Below are 27,578 nucleotides of genomic sequence, written 5' to 3'. Positions count from 1 at the left end.
ACAACAATCTCCAGGGACCTCAGAAGCAAACTGGCTGCCGTGAGCATGACTCAAGGGCCAAATGGTAAGGTGGGAGATCCTACATCCCAGAAGTCATGTTACAGTACTTTATAACCACACATTGCTACATGTTTTCGATGATGTGGGGGCTAGTGGTCATGTAAGACATACCTTTGTTACATAGATTATTTCAAGTAAAATTTATCTTTTTACTTTAAGTGTTATTTAGCTGTTAATTCATTTTTAATTTGCATTGGTTCTGATTTATGTTACAGTAAAAGTTACAAACTGAGATCTTGTTGGTAATTTCTTCATTTGAGGGTAATTTTGGTAAACTTGGTTATACTAACTTATGGTTTCCTCCATAACCTTGGACTGTTGCAGAGTGGCATAGGCACACAGTTTAGAGACAACAGTGGTGTCCTCTGGTTCTTGAACCATCCCATTGGGAACCTTTTCCATCCATCCACATCATCCAGTTCAGGATCCAGTATGTCTTATTAACTACTTTCTCAACCTGCCCTGTCATCTTCAACGACGTGTGCATCATATCCCTCTTCTTGCAACCACTTTAGAATTGTATCCTTTATTTTATGTGGTTTTTCTTTGATCTTCCTATCAAAATGAATCACTGCACATTTTTTGAGATTAAACTTCATGCGCCCTCCCATTCTACCAATTATACCTTCTTGAAGTCTATCACTTTCCTACTCAGTTCACAATACTTCCAAGTTGTGTGCCATTTGTAAATTTCAAATTGTCCCCATCACAACCAAGTCTATAAACATCAAGAAAAACATAAATCCCTGGGGAACTACACCATATATCATCCTTCAATTAAAAACATTTAGCACTTTATCGTCTCCTGTCACTAAGCCAAATTTTTATCCATTCAGCCACTGTCCTTTTTATTTCATGGGTTTCAACTTTGCTGATAAGCCTGTTACATACACTTTATTAAATGCCTTTTGGAAGTCAATATACACCAAATCAACCACACTAACCTCGTCAAAGCTCTGTTATCTCATCGAAAAATTCAATCGAGCTGGCTAAACACGATTTTCTCTTAAAAAATCCATTTTGACTTTCTTTTATTAATTCTAATTTACCAGGTGACTGTTGATTTTGTCCTGAACTATTGTTTAACAGCTTTTTTGCCACCAGGGTTAAAATTACTGGCCTGTAGTTGTTGGGAACTTTGCACCCTTCCTGAATAAGGCAGTAATGTGCGATTCTCCAGCCTCTGGTGCCAACCCTGCATCTAATAATTTTTAAAAAATAATTTACAGGATATGAGTGTTGTTGACTAGGCCAGCATTTATTGCCCAGCCCTAGTTGTCCTCGAGAAGGTGTGGTGAGCTGTTTTCTTAAACCATTGCAGTCCTGAGGTGTAGGTTCAGCCACAGTGCTGTTAGGGAGGGAGTTCCAGGATTTTGATCCAGTGACAGTGAAGCAACAGCAATATATTTCCAAGTTAGGATGATGAGTGACTTGGCGGGGAGCATCCAGGTGGCGGTGTTCCCAGGTATCTACTGCCCTTGTACTTCTAGATGGTAGCAGTTGTAGGTTTGGAAGGTGCTGCCTAAGAAACCTTATTGGATTACTGCAGTGCATCTTGTAGATGGTGCACACGGCTGACACTGCATCAGCGATGGAAGGATGTTTGTGGAATGGGTGTCAATCAAACGGCTGCTTTGTCCTTGATATTGTCGAACATTTTTAGTGTTGTTGGAGCTGCATTCATCCAGGCAAGCAGAGAATATTCCATCACACTCTGACTTGTGTCTTGTAGATGTGGACAGGCTTTGGGGAGTCAGGTGGTGAATTATTCACTGCAGGATTTGTAGCCACTGACCTCCACTTGTAGCTACAGTACTTGTATGGTTAATCCTGTTCAATTTCTGGTTAATGGTAATCGTCAGGATGTTGAAAGTGAGGGATTCAGCGATAGCATTGCCAATTGAATGTTAAGGGGCAATGATTAAATCCTCTCTTGTTGGAAATGGTCATTGTCTGCATGTGTGTGGTGCAAATGTTAATTGCCATTTATCAACCTAAGCCTGGATATTGTCCAGGTCTTGCTGCATTTGGACATGGATTGCTTCAGTATCTGAGGAGTTGCGAATGATGCTGAACATTGTTCAGTCATAAGCAAACATCACCACTTCTGACTTTATGAGGGAAGAAAGGTCACTGCTGAAGCAGCTGAAGATGATCAGGCCTCGGACACTACTCCTGCAGTGGACTGAGATGATTAACCTCCGACAACCACAACCATCTTCTTTTCTGCTAGGTATAACTCCAAGTAGCAGAGAGATTTCCCATTTCTAATGATTCCAGTTTTGCCAGGGCTCTTCCATGCCACAACTGGTCAAATGCTGCTTTGATGTCAAGGGCAGTCATTTTCACTTTGCCTCCAGAATTCAGCTCTTTTGTCCATGTTTCAACCAAGGCTGTAATGGGGTTAGGAGCTGAGAGACTTTGGTGGAACCCAAAATGAGCGTAAGTGAGCACGGTTATTGCTAAGCAAGTGCTGCTCAATAGCACTGCTGATGACCTCTTCTATCACTTTCAGTGATGATCAAGAGCAGACTGATTGGCCGAGTTGTATTTGTGTTGCTTTTTGTGGTCCATATTGCCAGCTGGATGCAAGCATTATAGCTGTACTGGAACGGCTTGGCTAGAGGCGCGGCAACTTCTGGAGCACAATCTGCAGTACTATTGCCGTAAGGGCCCTTTGCAGTATCCAGTGCCTCGTTTCCACTTTTATTACCAACTGAGATTAGTCTTAAGCACTCTTTTTCTGCTTCATCTTACTCTTTATCTCTTTTGTCACCAACAGATCTCTTGCTTTGTTTGTCTGACTTCTCCCTCGTCGTTCCCATCTGCTACAGTTTTAACCATTTTTCTATCAGTGTCTCTTTGCAATGTTTTGTTCCCATCCACGATTTACTCTACTACTTAATTTAGAGACATCAACAGTTCCTAAGTATTTGATTTTTTTTCAAAATTTCATCAATCCAAATATACTGAGTAAATATTAAATAGGATCAGTGTTTCATCGATTGTTATAATTTTGTGTAATTTTTTTTTTACTTCTCATTAAACTTTATTCAAATATCTAAAATTCTCCAATACTTAACAGCACAGAACATAGAATATATATCTGCTTTAATAGTTTTACCAAATGCTCGAAGTTGGTTTCGTCTAGCAGGAACTGGCGGTGACTCGGTCCCTGACTGTGGATGATCCTATTAAGCAAAACAATTTTTAAGACAATTCAAGTAGTATAAATTGATACAAGTAACATGGTTTAAAATTTCAACTTAAATGAATGAAACAGATATTGAAAAATATAAAAATCAAATTCTGGGACCTACAAACGTTTGGTTGAGGATTTTGTAAATTTTGGATCGGCTGTTTGTTAGTCTCCGCTGCGGCATTGTAATATTGCAACCCTAGTAAAATAATCTTGGTGCAAGAACTCAGCCAGCAATTGCCCTCACAGTAACTTTAAGGGGGACAAAGGCTTCTTTCCTTTTAAGATTTTATCATCAAAACAATTTTAACTTAATTATTTAAAACAGATAACTGGCCCGCTCAATCTTGAAACTCTATCCTTGACAAATCTATTAACAGATAAATGGCCTGCTCAATCTTGAAACTCCATCCTTGATGAATCTAAACAATGCATTTCCTTGTGTTTCATTTACGTCATAGGCATTGTCTATACCTTCTCTGTCACTTTGCTTTCCCTCAATGGCTAAGTTCAAAATTACTCACACTATGAATGCCAACATAACATTTGCTTTCTTCGCCGCCTGCTGCACCTGCATGCTTACTTCCAGCAACTGGTGTACAAGGACATCCAGGTCATGTTGCACATTCCCCTCTCCCAATCTATAACCATTCAGATAATAATCTGTCTTCCTGTTGTTACTACCAAAGTGGATAACCTCACATTTATCTACATTATATTGCATCTGCCATCCAACTGCAGGCTCATTCAACTTGTCCAAATCACACTAAAGCATCTCTGCATCCAGCTCACTGTCCCACCCAGCTTTTTATCATAAGCAAATTTGGAGATATTACATTTAGTTCCCTCATCTAAATCATTAATAAACATTGTGAATAGCTGGGGTCCTCTATCTTACCCCACTAGTCACTGCCTGCCACTTGAAAAAAACGCCCTGTTTATTCCTACTGTTTCCTGTCTGCCAATCCGTTTTCTATCCATCTTAATATACTACTCCCAATCCCACGCGCTTTAATTTTACACACTAACCTTTGTGGGACTTTGTCAAAAGCCTTCTGAATGTCCAAATAAACGACAGCCACTGGCTCCCCGTCGTCAACTCTACTAGTTACATCCTCAAAGAATTTCAGTAGATTTGTCAAGCATGATTTGCTTTTCGTACATTCATGCCAACTGTGTCCAATCCTGCTACCATTTTGCAAGTGCTCTGCCATCTTTTATAATGGACTCCAGCATTTTCCCCACTACTGACTTCAAGTTCATGGGTCTATCATTTCCTGTTTTCTCTCTACCTGCCTTCTTAATAGTACAGTGATATTAGTTATCCCCTAATCCATAGGAACTATGCCAGAGTCTATAGAGTCTTGAAAGATGATCACCAATGCATCCACTGTTTCTATGACCACATCCTTTGGTACTCTGGGATGTAGATTATTTAGGCCTCAGGGATTTATTAGCCTTCAATCCAATCAATTTTCACACCATTTCCCAACCGATATAGTCATTCCCCAACATTTCTGGTACGTTATTTGTGTCTTCCATTGTGAAGACAGAACCAATGTATGTATTTATTTGGTCAGCCACTTCTTTGTTCCCCATTATAAATTCCCATTTCTGACTATAAGCAACCTACATTTGCCTTCACCAATCTTTTTCTCTTCTCATACTGAGAGAAGCTTTTAGCGTTTTTGGTTTGGCCACCTTTCCAGTTTAATTTTTGCGTCAGACAGCAATGAACAATTGTTGCAGTTCATCTATGTGCTCTCTGAATGTTTGCCATTGCCTATCCATTGTCATCTCTTTCAATAACGTTCTCCAATCCATCATAACCAACTCGCGTCTCATACCATTGTAGTTTGTTTTTTTGGCTCAGGACTCTAGTCTCAGAAACAACTACATCATTCTCCACCTCGATCAAGAATTCTAGCATATTATGGTCACTCAGCCCCAAGGGGCCTTGCTCAACTAGCTTGCCAATTATTCCTTTCTCATTAGATAATACAGGATGGCCTGTTTTCCAGTTAGTCCCTCAACGCATTGGTCCAAAACCCCAATCCGGAATTCCTCCTCTACGGTATTGTTATTAATTTAATTTGCCCAATCTATAAGAGGAATAAAATCACCCATAATTACAGATGTTCCTTTATCACATATGTCTCTAATTTCCTGTTTTAATGCCATTCCCAACATAACCACTACAGTTTTGGGGGTCTATATACAATCCCAACTAACGTTTATTGTTCCTTGGTGTTTCTGAGCTCTACCCATACAGATTCCACATCGCTGGAGCTAATGTCCTTCCTAACACAATTGCTATAACTTCCTCTTTAACCAGTAATGCAACCCCACCGCCTTTTCTTTTTTGTCTATACTTCCTAAATAACGAATGGATGTTCAGTTCCCAGCCCTGGTTAGCCTGTAGCCATGTCTCCATAATCCCAACTATATCATAACCATTTACATCTACTTCCGCGATTAATTCATCCACTTTATTGCGAATGTACTGCACATTGAGGCACAAAGTCTTAAGGCTTGTCTTTCTATGATTCCTTGTCCCATTGCCATTATTGTTTTACTATGCTCCTGTTCAATTCTGGCCCTCGATTTTGCTGCCGATAAATTTTCTTATTCCCCTTTCTGTCTTTTGTTCTTGTTCGTGTTTCTTGCTCTTCTGACTCCCTTTCCACTGTCACTTTAGTTTAAACCCTCCCCAACTACTCCAGCAAATACTCCCCCTATGATATTAGTCCTGGTCCTGACCAGGTGTAATCCCTCCAGTTTGTACTTGTCCCACTCCCCAAGAACTGGCCTCAATGTTCCAGAAATCTGAAACCCTCCCCCTCGTGCCATTTCTTCAGCTACGTATTCATCTGATATATCTTGCTATTTCTGCTCTGACTAGCATGCGGCACTGGTAGTAATCCTGAGATCACTAACTTCGAGGTCCTACTTTCTGAGACATCCTTAAGCCTAGCACCTACAAGGCAACATACCATCCTGGAGTCCCATTTGCGGCCATAGAAACGCCTGCCCATTTCCCTTTTGAATCTCCTATAACTATTGCATTTCCACAATATTTACTCCTCTCCTTCCAGTAGGGCCAACCGTGGTGCAACAAATTTGGCTGTTGCTGCTTTCCTTGGGAGGACATTTCCCTCAACATATCCAAGGCAGTATATCTGTTTTGAAGGTGAAAGACCACAGGATATTTATGCACAGCCTGCCTAGTCTTCTTGGCTCTGCCTGGAGGTCACCTATTCCCTTCCTCCTTGCAGAGTGTTAGCCTGCGTGTGACCACCTCCTTATACGTGCTATCCACGATTCCGCCTCACAGATGCTCCAGTGTCCACAGCCACTGCTCCAGCTCTGAAAACTGGGCTTCCAGGAACTGCAGCTGGAGATACGTACTGCACACATGCGGTTTCCGGGCATTGGAAATGTTTTGTTTTCTCACACAGAGTACAGCTTTGAGCTTTCCTGCCCTGACTTACCACTTCAAATTAAACCTTTCAGAAGATAATTAAATCAAATAATATCAATTATTCTAGGATCCTTCTTCCCTGGCGTTACAATCTATAAGCAATAGAAGTAGTAAATATTTACCAACCAAACTCACCCAATCAGCTGCTTCCATTTGCCCTGCGTCACTTCTGAATCCTGACATCATCTCCGGAATTCCAAACCAACACTCAGATTTCTCACTGCACTCTTGCGCTGTTTTCAATCTCCCAACAGTCTCTGCACTCACGCTGTTTTCAAACTCCCAACTGCCTCGCCACTTACATTGTTTTCAATCTCCTGGCTCCACGCTCCTTCATAGAACTTTACGGTATGTGATAATGCCACTTGGCCTATCATATCTGTGCTGGCCCTCTGAAACTGCTTTTCAATCAATCCAAAACATCTAGATCCCTTTTTAAGACAACCAAAAAATGTTTGTTTTGCAAACATTTAGTCACTTTGCCTTTAAAAAAAAAATCATTAGAGATTCAACTTTTACTTATTTTTCCTGTATCATAATTTCCTGTATAAAATAATTTCTACTAACCTTTCCTTTGCTCTTTTAATGATCTAAATTTGTGGTTCTTAGTTACTGTCTCACTAACCAATGCTTTGCAAGTTTAATTTATAAAAATATAATTAGTTTGAGCAACTCTAGATGGCAGCTTGTCAGACAGCTTCCCAATCAAAAGAGGAGTGTGCCAGGAGCGTGTTATTTGTACATTGAAGATATTTTCAGGGACATAGAAGATCTACTAGATTGCAGCACTGGGGGTTGAATGTCCAGAACGATACACAGATAGCACTGCACTGAGTCATAAAAGGTACGACAGGAAATTGTAAATTAAGTGAAAGGAAGGAAAGTGAACACACATGGAGGAAACTTTGTTGGGCATAGAGATGGCAAAGGTCCTTCTTGTTGTTGGACCTCACTGGGCAGTCACTGTATGCCTTGATGGCCACAAAGGTGCACCGCAACTGCAAGGACATGTATGTGGTTAAATGAATGTGCTGTCCAACTCTGGCAAAAAGTACACCAGTGATATGCAGTTGTTTTGAGGTGCCACTAAGGTGAGTTGCTGATCTTTGGATGGAACCAGAAGTGAAGACTGGCTTTCTCCCAGCATCCCACCAATTGAGAGTCTCCCAGGCCCTTTTTTTAATGTAATAAGCCCCTCCCTGATTTCCGGTACGGGGCTTATCAGCATATTGCCCATTCGTGTCTCCTCCCGTGCCAGGAGAGGTTCCCACCAGTGGAGTTTACAACTGCTCCCCACCAACGGGGAACAGGTGTGCTCACTGTGCTGGTAGGGATAGAGGCCATTGAGAATCCCCCCTGTGAGGTCAGAGGCAGGGGGTGTCCCTTGGGCAGTGCCAGCCTGGCACCACCTAGGCAGCACTGGGCAGTACCAATGGTGGGGGGGGGGGTCCTGCTGTCACTCTGCAATGGGATCTGTGGTGGAGGGAGTGAGGGGATGATGGGAACTCGCCAATGTGGGGGGGGGGGGGGGGCAGTGGAATGGAGATGGGGTTTGGAGCTGGCTATGGGATAGATCAGGGGGTCCAGCAGACCAGCCACGGTGGGGGGGGGCAGTAATCAGGAGGCCCCCCCACTTTCCACCATGAATCCCTCTGAGGCACTTTGTTAAGCAGAGTACCAGAGATTCGTTCTCCATGTCTTTCTACCCTCCTTTCCTCTGCTGTTCAGAGGATGCCTGGAGATCTATCCTTCCTGCGAAGCGTGTTATCCATCATTGCCATCTGCAATTTGTGCTCTCATTGCTAGCTGGAGCCTTCCTTAGAACATAGAAAGCCACAGCACAAACAGGCCCTTCGGCCCACAAGTTGCGCTGATCATATCCCTACCTCTAGGCCTATCTATAGCCCTCAATCCCATTAAATCCCATGTACTCATCCAGAAGTCTCTTAAAAGACCCCAACGAGTTTGCCTCCACCACCACCGACGTCAGCCGATTCCACTCACCCACCACCCTCTGAGTGAAAAACTTACCCCTGACATCTCCTCTGTACCTACCCCCCAGCACCTTAAACCTGTGTCCTCTCGTAGCAACCATTTCAGCCCTTGGAAATAGCCTCAGAGTCTACCCTATCCAGACCTCTCAACATCTTGTAAACCTCTATGAGGTCACCTCTCATCCTTCGTCTCTCCAGGGAGAAGAGACCAAGCTCCCTCAACCTATCCTCATAAGGCATGCCCCCCAATCCAGGCAACATCCTTGTAAATCTCCTCTGCACCCTTTCAATGGCTTCAACATCTTTCCTGTAATGAGGTGACCAGAACTGCGCGCAGTACTCCAAGTGGGGTCTAACCAGGGTCCTATAAAGCTGCAGCATTATCTCCCGACTCCTAAACTCAATCCCTCGATTAATGAAGGCTAGTACGCCGTACGCCTTCTTGACCGCATCCTCCACCTGCGAGGCCGATTTAAGAGTCCTATGGACCCGGACCCCAAGGTCCTTCTGATCCTCTACACTGCTAAGAATGGTACCCTTCATATTATACTGCTGCTTCATCCCATTGGATCTGCCAAAATGTCAGGTATTTGCGTAATTGTCCTGGGAAATGCTGAATGTCCATTCCCCTGCCATCAGCGCAACACCAAGGTTACCAAGTGCTTAGTCCCGCTTGCTTCACTAACATCTTATGGCCCTCCACTCTATATCTACCGCTCTTCAGGTGATCAGTAACTGTCTGGCTCTTTACAATTTTAATCTCAAACCTGACAAGCTCTTAACAAGCTTGTCAACAGCGCCAACCGGCCTCAGTTGGGAGGAGAGTGCAATTCATATCTGCTCAGTATTTTCAGGGCTCTCTGCTCCAACCCACTTTTGGGATATCCTGAAAATTCATCCCATTGACTTTATTGAATTAGGATTGAAGTGAGCAAATTTTTAAGTCTTTTTAATCACAACATATGTTGGGAGAGAGCAGAAGATTTCTACAATATGAAAGGCAATGAGCTGTTATTAAGAGCATGCATCAATGGTTGTTTAGGATGAAGTTATGACTTAGGTAAAGCAATGATAGGAAGTAACAGTAGGATATGAAAGGGCAAGAATCCTCTCATCCAGTTGGCATTTGGTTTGAACAACTGAGGCCATAGCGCAATGTGCTAAGAGACCATAAAGAAAATGCTATAAAGTGTTTATAACTGAGAAAGAAACCTCTTGCTACCTTTGAGATCTGGCAGCACGACCTTGGAGATTCTGCGTTATATCCACACACTTAAGCTTTGTGTAAGATTAATGTTTGGTCACCAATAAATTAAGTGAATGATCGGACATACTACTGTTTCTCGCTTTCCCTGGGAGCTACATCATCTAAAAATACAAGATCAGATTTCGCATGAATGCTGATGATAGCCTTCTGTACCTCCCTATACTTCTTTTAGCTCTTCCACAGACTATAGTGTCAGAGTACTGTTCAATATCCAGTTCTGAGCTGCAATTTCCTTCAGTTAAGCATGGAAAAACTAACAATTTTGACATCGATTTCTGTCACAAACTCCACAGTATCACCATGGATTTCATTTCCCTTCCAGGACATTATCGGACTGTTTGCAGTTTCAGGATCTGGATGAGCTGCCAATCTCGTATCTTCTCCATTGCAAAAACTATCTTCCACCTTCATAGCATTGCCCATTTCAGCCCATCTACAGCTGAAACTTTCATCCATACAGACTTGACTTGATGCTTTTCTTGAATTCCATCACTAATCAGTTCAATCAAATCTCTGTTGTCTATACCCCGTCTCACACCAATTTCCATTCATCACTATTCTACTTGCCGTCCGACAGACAGTGGTTCCACGTTGTGTGCTGTGTTTCTCACCACATGATGTCAAGGGCATAATTTCAATGCACTTGCAAGTCAATATAAGGACTCTTATTTGGAATCATCACCCCAGGCTGGATCATCAGGGCATGTCAGAGTAGCCCAGTATGATGCCAGAAACCCCATAGATCGAATTGCATGATGTTACAACACCCTGCGCATAACTTGCTGGGCATACTGAGACTGAACATACATGCCCTCCCCCTCCATGGACTAGACCAAGGACAGTCTTTGCAAGCTCAACAGTGTAAACTGAAGTACTTCTTCACTCAGTGTTCCTCTCATTCTAGTCTCAAATGGCTAATGGCATTCTGTAACATACCACAGTTCCACAATAGTATATAAGCAGCTGATGACAAGCACTTCACTCCTGACTTTGAGGCTCATTCACCTACCTTGCATCACACAGCACTCGCAGTAATCAGAATCAGGTTTCGCAGGCAGCACCACATCACTTTCAGGGGTGATATCAGAGACAAGTCCTTACCTACCAGACTATTAATAAGGGGCGGTTGTTTTTTTTAATGGGCTGCAGGGTTAGGGCTGAACTGGGGAAGGGTGAAACTGGCCTGAGGTATTGCAATAGGCTGCAGGGCTAGGGCTGTACTGGGTACAAGTGGGGAATGTTGCATTCAGACACATTTCTGGGGGCAGAGTGCAGGGGGTAGGCATCCTCAGCGCAGGATGGGGGAAAGCATGTTATAGAATGCCATTTGCACCTTGATATGCACCTCACATTGGCCACCATTTCAGGGGCAAATGATTGATGACATGGGAAAAATGCCCTTGAACCCACATTCAAAGAACAAAGAACAATACAGCACAGGAACAGGCCCTTCGGCTCTCCAAGCCTGCGCCGCTCATGTGCCCAACTAGACCATTCGTTTGTATCCCTCTATTCCCAGTCTGTTCATGTGGCTATCTAGATAAGTCTTAAACGATCCAAGCGTGTCCGCCTCAATTCATTGACAAGTCCTTGACAGAAAGAGGACCTGTGGAGACTAATGCTGACTCTTGCTTGTTTCTCACTGATACTACAGAGAGGAGACCATCAACAAGATGGAGCTTGCATTTATTGCTGCCTATACATTCATATGGTCTGCCAAAGTTAAGAGCAAACCTTCATGACTAAGTGCCAGCAGAGTCAATATACAGAGGATGAGGCAGAGACATCATGGATAGGCAGGTCACAAGATCAAGGATTTACAGAACTTGTATGTCTTATCTGCAAATGAGCAAGAAACAATGTCGCCAACACCTCTGCATCTCTAGGGATGTGATGGCTCACATTTGTCACATTCTCCAGGAATTGGCCCCATGGGGACTTTGAGGGCATCCATTGCCAGAGGTTCTGAAGGTAACAGTTGCCCTCAACTTTTACACAGTCGCTCCTTTCAGCGCTCCACTGGGTTCTCTGCGGGCCCTTCACTCATGATGTTGAGGTTCATTCATCTGCCTTACATCACACAGCACTCTCAGTAATCAGAATCAGTTTTCGCAGATAGCACTACATCGCTTTCAGAGGTGATATCAGAGACAAATCTCTACCTACCAGACTATTAATAAGGGGCAGTTGGTTTTTAATCGGTTGCAGGGTTAGGGCTGAACCAGGGAAGGGTGAAACTGGCCTGATGTATGGCAACAGGCTGCAGGGCTAGGGCTGTACTGGGTACAAGTGGAGAACCATACACTTCAATATGAGAATGAGTAGTTGCACATCAGGCTCATATTGTCCTGGTTCTTTGAAGGATGAAGCCTCAGGAACATGCATCCTTGCGGAGATGAGGTAGTAACCGGAGGAGGGAGTCCTGACATCAGACATTTGAAGATGCTTCCTCTTCAAGTGTATCTCCAGCATTCCAGTCATGGCAGCAGTGTACAAGGGCAAGGAGCTGCTCCACTATCCTTAGTGGGCTCAATAAGTAGTCTCACAACACCAGGTTAAAGTCCAACAGGTTTATTTGGTAGCACGAGCTTTCGGAGCGCTGCTCCTTCATCACCTGATGAAGGAGATGAGGGTGTTGAGTGGAGGAAGCCGAGATTGCAGGGGATGAGACCACAGCACAGGCCAGAAGAGGCAGGTGGGCATGTGAGGCCTTCATTGCCGCCAGATTCCACGAAGAGAATGATGAGTTGCAGTGAGTACTATCTTAAACAAGTGCCTAGCATCATGAGCCAACATGAACACCAGCATTGTTTTCTCTCTCAATTCAACCATGCACTTCAATATGAGAATGAGTAGTTGCACATCAGGCTCATACTGTCCTGGTCCTTTGAAGGATGAAGCCTCAGGAGCATGTGTCCTTGCTGAGGTGAGGTACTAATTGGAGGAGGGAGTCCTGAGATCAGACATTAGAAGGTGCTACCTCTTCAAGTGTATCTCCAGCATTCCAGTCACAGCAGCAGTGTACAAGAGGGAGGAGCTGCTCCACTATGCTTAGTGGGCTCGTAACTGGATGTATTTAATCTCCTTAAGGAAACCCATCTCCAGCAACAGGACAACACATTCAGTATAAATGATGGTGAAACCATTAAGTGACGCTTGGGCCGAGGCAGCAGAGGACCTTCTGCAGGTGTGTATCCATTCTCAAATGACTCAATCTTCTGTGTCACCTTCTTCTCCATCACATTAGCATCCGGCACTCAGTTGTCCGCTTCTACCCTTACCATACCATGTACCCGAATACGATGAAGGTCAATCACTTGCATACCAGACATTAAAATATCTCCTCTTTAAAACACAAATCATGCCCTCATGGCCAGCTCTGGAATAGCCCTCAAGAATTCTCAGGACACCATGAAACCCTCAAGGTCATGAGTGGTTGCTAATAAAGAGCAGACTTCAGCTTCAGTACATCCTCACTCCTATCCCATTACTCCCATCAACGTTATCTAAAGCTGTGATGTGCACTTCCAGAGCATGCTCAAAATGTCTACTGACTGCTAAATAACACCATTTGCAATTAGCATCACTTGTCTATCCAAGTGTTTAGGTGATGAGATGCACAGTGTTGCACCCCAACACTGATGAGGGCCTTGTGGTCATATTCCTGACAATTGCAGATTGAGAAACATTCAAGGTTGAAGATTTGAGTGACAGGGGAAAATAATGTGGCTGAGAGGGACAGAGCTTTCGAACCCTTGAGGTGTCAAGGCTCTCCGACTTATTGGTCATCTTAGCAGATTTAAATTCGGAAAGTCGGAAACATCGTTGGCAACGCAGACAAGCTCAAGAGTATGGGCTCATAACATAAAATTCTGCTGGAAGACAGAGAACACATGGAGTTGCATGATATATTACCCTTCTCCATGAGTTAATGCATTTCCCCTCATTCACTACATCGTCATCTTCAAAGAATGCAGACAAGTTAGGACAGCAACTGCCTCAATCTTACATTGCCAAGAACAAACATGACATGACCCTGCAAAGCATGTGAATGAGGTTTGTTCCACAAGCACATTTAACATTGTCAAGGCATCACGGATGTCAAGAAAGATCTTGGAAAGGGTCAAACACATTGGTGATAGGGAAGCACACTACATAGATGAGAGGTCCATGATAGCTAGATCTGCAATAAGTGGGGGGAGGAATCATGGTATCATAACTGATTGACAGCAACACAGCTTATCATAAAAATGAGGCATACACGAGGAGATGTGAAATGGGTTTGATTCTATTTATATTTGTGAACATTATATACATGTTGTGAACATCCATGCCATCATTGTGCTCCTAAATCTTTTTAACTTTCCTAACCATTGGTGCTTCCTCGACATCCACAGCAGAGGTGGAGGGCAGCCTGTCAGCTGCTACATCCTGTTGTCTGTGATGACTTTGGCAGGCATCCTCTGGAGGGCCAAAAACTGGAGGGCCTCAGCCTGTTTTGGGTGTCTGCTATGGGATAAGTGCACGCGCCTTGGCCTGTGGATCTGATGGGTCACAGGAAGAGTGGATTGAGATCAGCCGGACAGTCCCAGTCATCTGGGTGGATGCCCCAGAGTGTCCAGCTGATGGTCCCCTTCCGTTTGGGTTCCAGAGGACCCAGGCTAACTCCTTGAGCAGAAGGAACAACTGGAGATCTAGACAACCCACCCGTCTCACATAGCCACTGATAGGTAGAGTGATGTGCAAGTGTGTAGCAGTGCAAGACTAATGTCCTGGACCAAGGTCTCCATGGCAGCCATCATGCTACCAGTGTTGACCTTGGTGAGTTGGCATGCCAGTTCTATCATCTCAGTCAGAACCCGAGACAAACTCTTCCATCATCCATTGCAATTTGAGGTTCCATGATTGTCACTGCAGCTCAACCAACTGATTTAGGGCTGAGTCTGGAGGCTCGTTATCTGACTTGGACTCAGCAGAATCATGACCTCCAGCAGTCCCCCGAGTGCCAGTGACCTCGGATGTCCCTGCCTCTTCTGCCTGCTGTGGAACAGATTGTGTGCTGTGCTCACTAGATTGAAAACCCAAGGCTACTCAAAAATTAGGTCCAACCAGGTTTGTGTCTCTCTGTGATGTTGGAGGGTGTGGCTGAGGGCTGTGACAGGGTGCCTACCTCTGTTTCCTCATCTGAGGTGTTTTACTGAGGCCTTGCCTCTGAGCGCCCTTGGGGGCTTTCCAGAGGTGCCTATGAAAGAAAGGAGAGATTGTTAGTGCATAACGAGTGACTCTAAAACAGGTCAATGCACTCACAGTATGGTTGTCTGAGGGGTGAGCGGGTGGAGGATCCTCACTTGGATGTGCGCAGCCTATCTCACCATTGCCACATGCATGGTCTACGACCTCACCAGCCTGCTCAATGGCTCAAATCCCGTTAGCAACCTCCCCACCCGCTCCCCCAGCCAAGAACATGAGGCCTCTCCCTTCAATTGTACGAGAGCCTGTCCTGCATAAAGACAGATGGCGGGTGTGAGCAGGACATGCCAGGCTTGATAAGGGTGCCCACCATGTGTTGGTGGGGAGTGCAGTCATGTAAGGGATGAGGACACAAGGGCATGAGGCCAGACAGATATGTGAAGGTATGTCTGAGAAAGTGAGTAGTGATCCTTTAGTGGCATCATGTGAGATGTCAGTGAATATTTGATTGGCTGGTGATTGTGAGAGTTGAGAGTGATGAGCTGACGCATCCTGGTAGCACTGAGCAGCTGACCTCTTTTGTGCTGTGTTGGCATTGATCAACACTGCTACTGTCTGCCAAGCCTAGAGTAGTGAGGATGGTGGCACGCATTCCGGAGGCGTCACACAATTTCAGAATAGCATGCTTCTTCCTTTTAGGAGCCATGTTGTCCATGTAGCCGTCTTGGACTACAAACAATAAAAATGCTGTGCAAGGGTACCGTTTAAATATGGTGCCTGGAGTGAGGAAACAGTGAGCTCATGGTGAGGCAGGTGAATCAGAGACCTGCAGTCCAGTGTGTTTCCTGTTCATGCATAATTAATATAGCAGGAAGTGGATGATTTGGCACAATAACCCGCAATTGCGGCCGGTAGATAGAACACCATTTTTCGCACCCACTTCCGCACTTGGTGCAGTGAGGGGAAAATTCCACCTATGGTCTCCCACTGCCTATCTTTGCAACTAACCACCACCGAGTTGATATTTAAATTGATATTGAAATTCTTGTCCAAGTAAAACTGAAAATTAGTGATCATTTTTACTAAATTTATGCCAGGGTACCCATACTCAAAAATTAGACTGAAACCTTATAAAGCTAATTTAACTTTTATGTTCTTCACAAAGAGAAAGACATACATCCCAACAGAGTGATCTGGACACTGAACTGAAGAGCGTAAGGATTTAATTCTAACCCTTTATCGCTCTGTGGAAGCAACCCTGTCGGAGGAGTCCAAAGTGCACTTGACTACCAGTAAGCCTATATAAGAATATTTCAGACTTGACTTAAGTCAATGTACAAAGCACAGTATTAACTATTATTGAATTGTTCATTTAATAGAGTAAGAAGAATTGCAATAACTAACCAAGTCTAATTCATGGATTGAGCCCTCGACAGCAGCCAAATCAGTTTTCTGAGTAGCAATCTGTTTCTTCCTTACAGTAGGAATAGGTGGAGAAGGCGGTCTCTGAAATACAGAAATTTATTTTTAAACATGTTATTCGAGCACCAGCCAAATTTGATGCACCATGGTTGACTCTGCGGCACAGGGGAGGAGTAAAAAGTGTGGGAATGCAATTGTTATAGGGGATTTAATTATAAAGGGAAGAGATAGATGTTTCTGTGGCCGCCAACGAGACTCCAGGATAGTATGTTGTCTCCCTGGTGCTAGGATCAAGGATGTCTCATAGTGCTACCAGGACATTATGGGTGGCGGAGGGCAAACAGCCAGTGGGTGATTGTGGTACACATTGATACAAAAGACATCTGTTAAAAAAGGGATTAGATCCTAAAAGCAGAATATAGGGAGTTAGGAAGCAAGTTAAAAAGTAGAACTCAAAGGTAGTGATTTCAGGATTACTACCAGTGCTACGTGCTCGTCAGAGCAGAAATACAAGTTATATCAGATGAATACCTGACTGAAGAGATGGTGTGAAGGAGAGAGTACAGATTCCGAGGACATTGGGACCGGTTCTGGGAGGTGGGACCAGTACAAACTGGGCGGGTTACACCTGAGCAGGACCGGAACTGATGCTCTAGGGGTAGTATTTGCTGGCGTGGTAGGGTGATGGGAACATATGCAAGGGGTCAGAGGAGGGGGAAACATGGACAAGAACAAAAGACTGAACAGTGAATAAGAAGTGATAGGAGGAGAAATCATGGGCTAGAATCAAACAAATCCCTAGTGAAAAATAATGGGAATAGGAGAAGGAATAGTGGTAATATAACCAGGGCCTAGTTTTGAGGCTGATTAAATTGGATATCCTAAATTAAAGAATTGGGCATATTAAAATCAAACACAGTCAAACCTCAAGCAAGCCAATTATACAAATACACAAATATGTCTGGGCCTGGCCCATCAATCACCCATCAACGATCATTGCACTCTACTGAGACCCAACAGGAGATCATCACACCCCACTGAAATGCACCGGCCTATTATTAGAAGCCCAGATCAGGCCAGACTTTCTGTCACCTAGAGTTCCTGCAGTTACCTTATCTGGCAACAGGTTACATGCAAGAAACAGCATGGAGATGGACACCTAGGGGCGGGCCCCAGTGTCCTGTCAGGCAGACATCAAGACACCCACTGGGTATTGGAACCCCCTCCTGGGAACTCATTGGCCAGAAAGCAGAAAAGTTTCTGAAAAGGCAGGCAGGGGAAAAAGGTACACATCCCAAACACACCAGCAGCGAAGACTCGATGAGGGAGGCAACCTTGACCATCCAGAAGACTGACCAGAGAAGGAAGGAAGGAAGGAAGAAACTGCCATTGAATCTCGACCAGAGGGACTCAGAATCGAGCCTGCAGTTTAACCAAACCATCTTTGCGGGTAGTATGCTTGAATCTGGGGGTATCCTCTTGTTTTATGTGGGTAATTTAAGGGTTAATAGTGTTATTATTAATAAACTTATTGAACCTTTACTTGTGTTTGTCCTTTGTCCATCTTGCAAATAAGGGCACCGGGGTAAAACCTTGGAGTAAGCAAACTGGTCGAAAGTATCTGAGAATTAACAGGTACAACAGAATGTTTAAAAAGACAAGCCTCAAGGCTTTGTGCCTTAATGCGAAGAGCAGTCACAATTAAGTGCATGAATTCATCGCGTAAATTGATTAGATGGGTATGTTATAGTTAGGATTACGGAGAGATGGCTGCAGAGTGAGCAATGATGGGAACACCCAGGTTTTTCAGTATGTAGGAAGAACAGACAAAAAGGAAAACGCGGTGGGGTTATATTGTTGATTATAGAGGAAATTAACACAATAGTGAGGAAAGACATTAACTCCAATGATGTGGAATCTGTATAGGTAGAGCCAAGAAACACCAAGGGGTAAAAAAAAGTTAGTGGGGGGCTGTACATAAACCCCCCAAACTGTAGTGGTGATGTTGGGAATGGCATTAAACAGGAAATTAGAGGCGGATGCGATAAGGGAACATCTGTAATTATGGGTGAATTTAATTTGCATATAGATTGAGCAAATCAAATTAGTAACAACGGTAGAGGAGGAATTCCTGGAGTGAATATGGGATGGTTATCTGGACCAATACGTTGGAGATACCAATTAGAGAACAGGCCATCCTAGATTGGGTACTGTGTAACGAGAAAGGAATAATTGGCAATCTAGTTGTCTGAGGCCCCTTGGAGATGAGTGATCATAATATGATAGAATTCTTGATCAAGATGGAGAGCAACCTATTGATTCTGAGACTAGTGTTCTGAATCTAAATAAAGGAAACCATGATGATGAGGCGCAAGTTGGCTATTATGGATTGCAGAATGTTACTTAAAGGGATAATGGTGGATAGGCAATGGCAAACATTCAAAGAGCCCATGAGTGAACTGCAATAATTGTTAATTCCTGTCTGGCGTGAAAATAAAATGCGAAAGATGGCCAAACCATGTTTACAAGGGAAATTAGAGACAGTATTAGATTCAAAGAAGAGGCATACAAATTGGCCGGAAGAAACAACAGACCTGAAGATTGGGAGCAGTTTAGAATTCAGCAAAGGAGGGCAAAGGGGTCGGTTAAGAAGGGGAAAATAGAGTATGAGAGTAGGCTTGCAGGGAAGATAACAACTGACTATAAAAGCTTCCATTGGTGTGTGAAAAGAAAAGGATTTAAAAAGGGAGGTAGAGAGAAAAAATAAATTACAGACTAGTCAACCTGACTTCTAGTCAGTAGTGGGCAAATGCTAGAGCGCATTGTAAGAGATTTAATAGCAGAGCACTTGGAAAACAGTGGCAGGATCGGACAGAGTTGGCATGGATTTAAGAAAAGAAAATGATGCTTGACCAATCTACAAGAATTCTTTGAGGATGTAACTGGTAGAGTTGACGAGGGGAAACCAGTAGATGTGGTTTATTTGGACTTTGGCATTCGACAAAGTCCCACATCAGAGAATAGTGTGTAAAATTAAAGTGCATGGGATTGGGGTAGTTGTCTTCTTGTTTGAAAAAGGGTGTAAATGCATTAGAAGCAGTTCAGAGAAGGATCACTTGACTCATTTCTGGGATGAAGGATTTACCTTATGAAGAAAGGTTGAACGGTTTGGGCATCATCCAATTACGAATGAGGTGTCAAAGAACAAATAAAAGTACAGCACAGGAACAGGCCCTCAGACCCTCCAAGCCTGTGCTGATCATGATGCCCTAACTAAAGTTTAAAAAAATCTTCTGCCCTTACTTGGTCCATATCCCTCTACTCCTTCCCTATTCACGTACCCATCTAGATGCCTCTTAAATGTTGCTAATGTACCTGCTTCCACCACCTCCTCTGGCAGCGCGTTCCAGGCACCCACCACTCTGCATGAAAAACGTCCCCTGCACGTTTCCCTCTCTCACCTTAAACCTGTGCCCCCTTGTAACTGACACTACCACACTGGGAAAAAGCCTCCAACTAGCCACCCGGTCTATGCCTCTCATTATTTTGTAGACCTCTATCAGGTTTATCCTCCACTCTGTCTTTCCAGTGAAAACAATCCTAGTTTATTCAATCTCTCTTCATAGTCAACACCCTCGAGACCAGGCAACATCCTGATGAACCTTCTTTACACTGTTTCCAAAGCTCCCATGTCCTTCTGGTAGTGTGGCAACCAAAACTGCACACAAGACTCCAAATGTGGCCTAACCAGATTTTATATAGCTGCAACATCGTTTCCCAACTCTTGTACTCAATGCCCTGGCCAATGAAGGCAAGCAAGCCATATGCCTTCTTAATCACCTTGGCCACCTGTGTTGTCACTTTTAGGGAACTGTGGACCTGCACACCCAGATCGCTCTGTATGTTAACGTTCCTAAGGGTTCTACTATTTACAGTATAATAGCGTCATCTTATGGAAGCATATAGCATCCTGAGGAGATTCGATAGGATGGACAACCGAAGGATGCTTCCTCTGTGGGAAAGACTAAAACTAGCGGACAGTTTAAAAATATGACGTGCACTTTTTAAGATGGAGAGAAGGAGAATATTTTCTATGAAGGTCGTTAGTCTGTGAGATTCTTCCCCAAAAAGCAGTGGAGACTGGGTCATTGAATTTATTTAAGGCTGTGTTGGATAGACTTTTGATAGACAAGGGAGTCTAGGATTATGTGGGCAGACAGGAAAGTGAATCTGAAACCACAATCAGATCAGTGATCTCGAATAGCAGAGCAGGTTCGAAGGGATGAATGGCCTACTCCTGCTCTTATGTTCCTATAATTCTTGGAGTGCATTACAAACCACAAATCAGTGAAGCTGAACTCATAATGGAGCTTAGTCAGTTGGACAATGTGTTAATCTATGCTCTTGACACCTAGCTGTGGCAGGAACTATGAGAGTGCTAACCAAATAACTCATAATAGACCAGTTACAAACTTCAATGAATATGCATTGGAAAGAGGATGCAAACATGTTCTGCCAATAAGGCTGTTGATCCATAGCTTCAGTTTAAAGTTTTAAAATTTATTTATAGGTTCATAAGTAGGGTTCCATTAACACTGCAATTAAGTTACTGTGAAAATCCCCTATTCGCCACAGTTCAGTGCCTGCTCGGGTACACTGAGGGAGAATTTAGCATAGCCAATGCACCTAACCAGCACATCTTTCAGACTGTGGGAGGAAACTGGAGCACCCGGAGGAAACCCATGCAGACATGGGGAGAATATCTGGAATTAAAAATCTACTGATGATCAAGAAACCATTGTCAGTTGTTGTAAAAACCCATCTGGTTCACTAATGTCCTTTAGGGAAGGAAATCTGCCCTCCTTACGTGGTCTAGCTTACATGTGACTCCAGAGCCACAGCAATGTGGTTGACTCTCAACTGCCCTTGGACAACTAGGGATAGGCAATAAATGCTGGCCAGCCAGCGATGCCCATGTCCCACGAATCAATTTTTTAAAAGTGCAGATTCCGCACAGTGACCCAAGCCATAAATTGAACCTGGGTCTCTGGCACTGTGTCCCTACTGCACCTGAGGAATATCATGCCAGTATTTGTTCTCAGCTAGAGGGGAAATATACTTGGGCAAAGCATCATTGATCTTGAAGATATTTCTAAATTATTTTCTGAGGATTCTTAGTTCTAACATGGATGTTGATAAAAACAAAAGTAATTAGGAAAATGTGTTCCACGTAGTCATCATTCAGTAAAGGCAAATTCTATTATATCCTTGGACTTTAAAACAGCTTTTAAAAAGTGCTAACCACATTGCCACCATACCATCCTTGCCATTCATTATACCTCCCTGATTCAAGCTTCAGTTTGGATGTTTCCTTTCTAAAACAATTGCCATATTTCACCAATATTTGGAAGAGATTCACTGATATAGCAGGTGGCTGGATAAAACCGGTTTTGAAGTTCAAGGATATAATAGCATTTGCCTTTTCTGAATGATGACTAGGTGGAACACATTTTCCTAATTATTTTTGTTTCTATCCATACTAGAACTAAGAGTCCTCAGAAAACATAATTTGGAAAATATCTTCAAGATCAATGATGGCTTGCCCAAGTATATTTCCCCTCTAGCTGAGAAACAATACTGGCATGATATTCCTCAGGTGCAGCAGTATTTCAGCATCCTTGGGTCACTACAGCATGGCCAGTAAATGGAACCCTTTCTATATCATTCATCATCCTCCTCGTTCCATGCTAAAGCTACCCTGATATTAACATTAGCTAAAGAATTATAAGTAAATGTTTGTAAATATCTTGCTGTCAATTCACCCACTAATACAAGACCAGAGTACTTTCAACACAATTTTCTTGTCCATGAAGATTTTTTTTTAACTCTAAAGCAGAAATATTTAGTATACCCTCTCATTTATCCTTGCTGATTGTTGACTCTTGAGTTGCTGCCGAAATATCGTCTCCTGCTTTTCTTCCTCTTCCTTTCGCTTTCTTTCTGCTACTTTACGACGTTCTTCGGCCAACCGTGCAATTTCTTCATTTTTAATTCTTTGCTAAGGTCAGGGAATAGTTAAATTAAAATATATGTTAAAAAGTTGCTTTAACATTAATGCATATATCAGCTAGTTCTAAAGTTCCAAACAAGAGTCACATAGGACTCAAAACATTAACTTTGTTTCTTTCTCCAAAGATGCTACCAGTTCTGCTGAGTTTTTCTAACATTTTGTATTTTTGTTCAGCTTTTTTTAACCCTTCTTCCACCAGATTCTTCAGTTCCCATATTTTAGATGGGCACTCTTTGACAGGTCCCTATGTGTTTGAGAACATCTTTCCTGAACTACATCTGTAGATATTCTAGATATTCTTTCAGCAACATTCCCAGGATAACAAACACACGGATCATTTGGTTAATAACTTTCAGCAACTAAATTATGCTGTTTCTCTGAGATTTCTTTTGAAGTAAAAGAGAGGACTGCTTAGTGTTTATCATAACTACCTTAATAGTTATTCCTCCCAAAACTATGACCCGGATTTTGCTGTATCGATAGCACAATAGTACTCGTCATTATTATTGGGTAAAACTAACAATTTCTGGTGGTAGCACATGCACAGTTAAATGTGGAAATCAGGAGCTTGCTGTCTAGTGTGGTATCCTATTCCTTCAGAGGGTGTACAGTTGCAGTTTTCGCCAATGGAATATGTTTAGCAATCACTCAACTATAATTGTTTTAAAGAGCAAATAGAACTTAAGCCTTGTTCAGTCAGAACTAATTGAGCTTTTAAAAATGCATAATAATTTATAATTACTGAGCAACCTCTCTAGCCCTGAAAAATGAATTTAATGAATCTAATTCCTGCTTTGCAGTGTGAACAATCTTCAAACTGATTAGCTCTACAGCTTCAGTCTTTTTTGCTCTCCTTAAAGATGCCACAGATCTCATGTAGAAGGTGCCAAATTCCAACACAAGGCATACAATTGGAGGTCTGTGCTGACAAGTCTGCTGAAACTCTGTGGGCAGCTGCACATGAAGTGAATGGTGAAAGTTGTTCTCACCACTCAACAAAATCCAACTTGTCTTTATTGCAGTCAGCAAAAAATAATTACATTTAGACAAAGTCAACATTTCTGAGTAATCAAAGTAAGTTGATGCTTTTTCAAAGTGATCCAAGTGTAGGATGATAGCATGAGAAACTGATACATTTGCATTCAGAATCAAGCACCCCATATTAAATTTCAGATACAAAAGGCCTTTTCATAGCCAAGTATAACTCAACCTCAGAAACCCCACTTCTGCTGCAATAGAGTACTATTTCTGTCTACCATACTATGTCGTGGTGTCCAGGTAAGTGTGCCTAATTATGGATAGCTTTTTGCTGTTTATAAATCAGGCAGTCCCCTAAATAAGCATAGTTGTAAGTCTTTCACATAAAACCTGAAAGTTAAAAATCATCAGTTCAGAAACTGCAAAGAGCCAGGTAAATATGCAACACCAGAAAAATGTACTGGTTAGTCTCAGAAGAAGTGATTTAAACACAAGTAATTACATTTATACATTTAAATGCATTTCAAGTGTTACATGATTTTCTTCAGAATCCATCAGTACTGCTTCTTAGATCCATATGTCTCAAATTAATGTTAAGTCCAAAAAACTGTAAACTGCTCATCGATAGATAAGGTACTATTCCTCCAGTTTGTGTTGGGCTTCACTGGAACACTACAGCAGGTCTAGGACAGAAATGTGGGCATGGGAACAGGGTTAAAATGGGAAGGTTGGGGTCATGCTTGTGCACTGAGCAAAAATGTTCTGCAAAGCAATCACCCAGTCTGCTCTTAGTCTCCCCAACATTGAGGACACTGTATATTAGCAACGAATATAGTAGGCTACATTAAAGGAGGAGCAAGTGAAATGGTGCTTCACTTGAAAGGAGTGTTTGAGGCTTTGGTGGGTGAGGAGGGAGGAGGTAAGGAGGCAGGTGTTATACTTTCTGCAATTGCACGGAAAGGTACTGTGGGTAGGAGATTAAATGTTGGGGATGAAGGAGTGGACCAGAGTGTCACAGAGGGAACAGTCCCCACAGAATGCTGACAGGGGAGATGACAGGACGTTGTGTTTGATGAATGCACCATGCTGGAGTTGGCGAAAATAGCAAAAGGTGATCTTTTAAATGTGGAGGGTGGCTGGGTGAACAAGTGAGGAAAAAAGCAACCCTATCATGGTTCTGAAAGTGGGAGGGGGAAATGAGGGCAGAGGTGCAGGAGATGGATCCGATATGGTTGAGAGTTGAGGTCAATAACAGTTGGAGGAAAACTCGGTTCAGGCAAAAGGAAGACACACCTGAAGCACCATTTTGGAAGGCAGCATCACCAGAACAGACGCAATTGAGGGAGTGAAACTAGGAGAATGGGATGAAGTCCTTACTGGAAGCAAGGTGTGAGGAGCTATAGTCAAGCTGCGTGCGCTGCTGGGAGTATAATGAATAATAGTAGACAACCTATCATCAGATATTGAGATTGAGAAGTAAAGGGAGGGAAGTGTCAGAGATAGACAATGTGAAAGAGAGAGAGAGGTGGAAATTGGAAGCAAATAAAAAACAATAAATTTTTCCAGATCCAGACGAGAGCTTGAAACAGTACCAATACAATCACCGATGTACCAGAAAAAGAGTTAGCAATAGATTAACAGTGAGAAATACCCAAATATAAAAAGGATAAAGTACAAAAATTGAATTCTCAGTAAAACAAAGATATTTACCATGCATAACTAAATGATGCAGAAGCTACTGTTATAGTTGCAAAAACATCACCGAAAGGTCAAAGCTTTTTAAGCAATGTTAAAGACTATATAGAGCCACAGAGACAGTTTCTGGAGATTCCCAATGGTTACCAGAAATATTAAATAATTATTTTGAATCAGATTTTAATTTGGAGGACAATTATCTATCAGCAGGATGTTTCTTGGTCAGTAGTAAAATTTAAAATGTTAAGATAAATGGAAATTTCTTCTCATACAGAATTAGCTTCTGATTCATCCTATGCTCCAGAAAAAGAATGGGGGTGATTTTCCCCCAAAAAAGTCACAGGCAGGATTTTCCAGCCATGCTCATCCTGAAACTGGAAAATCCCGGCTGAGGTCAATGGACCTTTCCGTGGTCCGCCCCCTCGCCCGCTACAATTCCTGTGGCAGGGGCGGAACACCCCAAAGTGTCCTCCGGATTTCCCGCCCATTTTTGGGCAAGCTGAGTTTCATGAATTTATGGCACTCTGTGCAATACAGAGACTGTCAAGTGACTCACGCCAACAAACAAAGGAGATCAGTTTACATCCCCTCCGATTGCTGGCTTTCTGACCAGAGCTCACTAAAAGGATTTAAATTAAAAATGAATATTTAAATTACGCGAAAAAAATGGCCCAGGAGTTTCGCGACCTGCCGGCTGCAGGGCAGGAATTTGATTTTTTTGACTCCCGCTTATATTTCCCGCCCCGCTATGCTACTCGACCAGCCTCTTGTTAGAATCAATACCAGCTCACTCGAGTTCAGGACTATTTCTTCAGACCGAAAAAAGGCCAAAAAGCAATATAAAGCAGTAGAAGATCAAGCATGACTTCTCAGCAAGAAGATCATGTATCATGATTTTTATTGAATTTTTTGAAGAGATCACTAGGTTGGTGAGAAAGCACCAACTTAGGAAGCACTATCCACCTGAATTTTCAGAACCTATTTGATAAGGTACATCTCAGTGGGATATTCCACAAAATAGAATATTGCGGAATTAGTGGGAGGGTGCTACAATGGATTAAGAATTGGCTGTATAAAGCATAAAGTTCTGAACCTACTTGGAAACCAGTGGTGCCCCAAAGGGATCAGTGCTGGGAACTTTCCTCTTCACTATCTAATTTAGTAACTTAAATTAAAACATTGGAGGAATAACGTAGATGATACAAAGACTTGGGAAATTGTTAGGACTGTGGGAAATATCAAAATGCCTTCTGAAAATTCAAATGGACAATGTTTACTAGGCTTTTTCCATCAACCAAGTGATCTCAAAAAATTCATTAAAATTAATATATAACCTTTTTTCTGAGAAGGCATGTTTGATGTTCCTTCTGAACAGAATTGTCTACCATTTCCAAACCAGAAAGGATTAGCTTCAACATCAATGCAAATTGTTGGCCAAGTTGAAGCTGAATGCTTCCATGTTCCTTCACAGTGACAACAGGTTCTCTAGCAGGCCTGCCTAGGCATGAAGCATCTCAGTGTGCAAACCTATCCGTCTGTTCTTGGAAACCATTCCATTGGAGTCATTATCCAAGTTCTCTGCAGTAGAACTTTTCTATGACTTCATCCTTCAGGAAGATACCATCATCCTACTGGTCTAGATAATGCTTGTTACAACGTTCTCAGTCAACAGTGAGGAGATGGTGGTGTAGTGGTAATATCACTCAATTAATTAAACCAGAGGCTCTTACTAACGTCCCAGAATTCCACTATGGAAGCTGCTGAAATTTAAATTCAATGATTAAATCAGGAATATAAAGCTAGTCTCAGAAACTGTGGCCATCAAACTATCATTGATTGTTGCAAAAACCCATCTGGCTCACTAATGTCCTTTAGGGAAGGAAATATGCCATCTTTACCTAGTCTGGCGTACATGTGACTCCAGAGTCACAGCAATATGGTTGACTCTTTAGTGCCCTCTGAAATGGCCCAACCAAGCCAGTCAGTTCAAGGACAAGTAGGGATGGGCAACAAATGCTGACCTTGCCAGCGATACTCACATCCCATGAAAGAATAAAGAAAAAAAAGTCACTGAAGCATCTATGATAGAGCACTGTCTCTTCCAAGGTCCAAGAGATGCAAGTGTGTCTGCTACCCTATGATCCTATGCGGCTTTCTCCTGTTATGTGCCACCTTGCTCTGAAAGAGAAAGGGGAGGTTGTCAGTGAGGGTGTTGCATTGTG

General features: G+C 42.8%; 1 protein-coding gene across 3 annotated transcripts in view; it reads right to left on the bottom strand.

Annotated features, from left to right (window-relative positions):
• Positions 1-27,578, bottom strand: part of cspp1a (centrosome and spindle pole associated protein 1a) — a 204,266-nt gene that overhangs the window by 36,144 nt on the left and 140,544 nt on the right. For all 3 annotated transcript variants that reach the window (XM_078217092.1, XM_078217093.1, XM_078217094.1), the window contains 3 exons: positions 22,525-22,671; positions 16,596-16,697; positions 3,185-3,251 (listed from right to left, as the gene is read on the bottom strand). In XM_078217092.1, coding sequence (XP_078073218.1) covers positions 3,185-3,251; positions 16,596-16,697; positions 22,525-22,671 — 316 coding nt within the window. The remainder of the gene's footprint in view (positions 1-3,184; positions 3,252-16,595; positions 16,698-22,524; positions 22,672-27,578) is intronic.

Source organism: Mustelus asterias, chromosome 7, assembly GCF_964213995.1.
Source record: "Mustelus asterias chromosome 7, sMusAst1.hap1.1, whole genome shotgun sequence".
Taxonomy (NCBI): domain Eukaryota; kingdom Metazoa; phylum Chordata; class Chondrichthyes; order Carcharhiniformes; family Triakidae; genus Mustelus; species Mustelus asterias.
The sequence above is the reverse complement of the archived record's forward strand: the minus strand, read 5'-3'. Positions and strand labels throughout refer to the sequence as shown.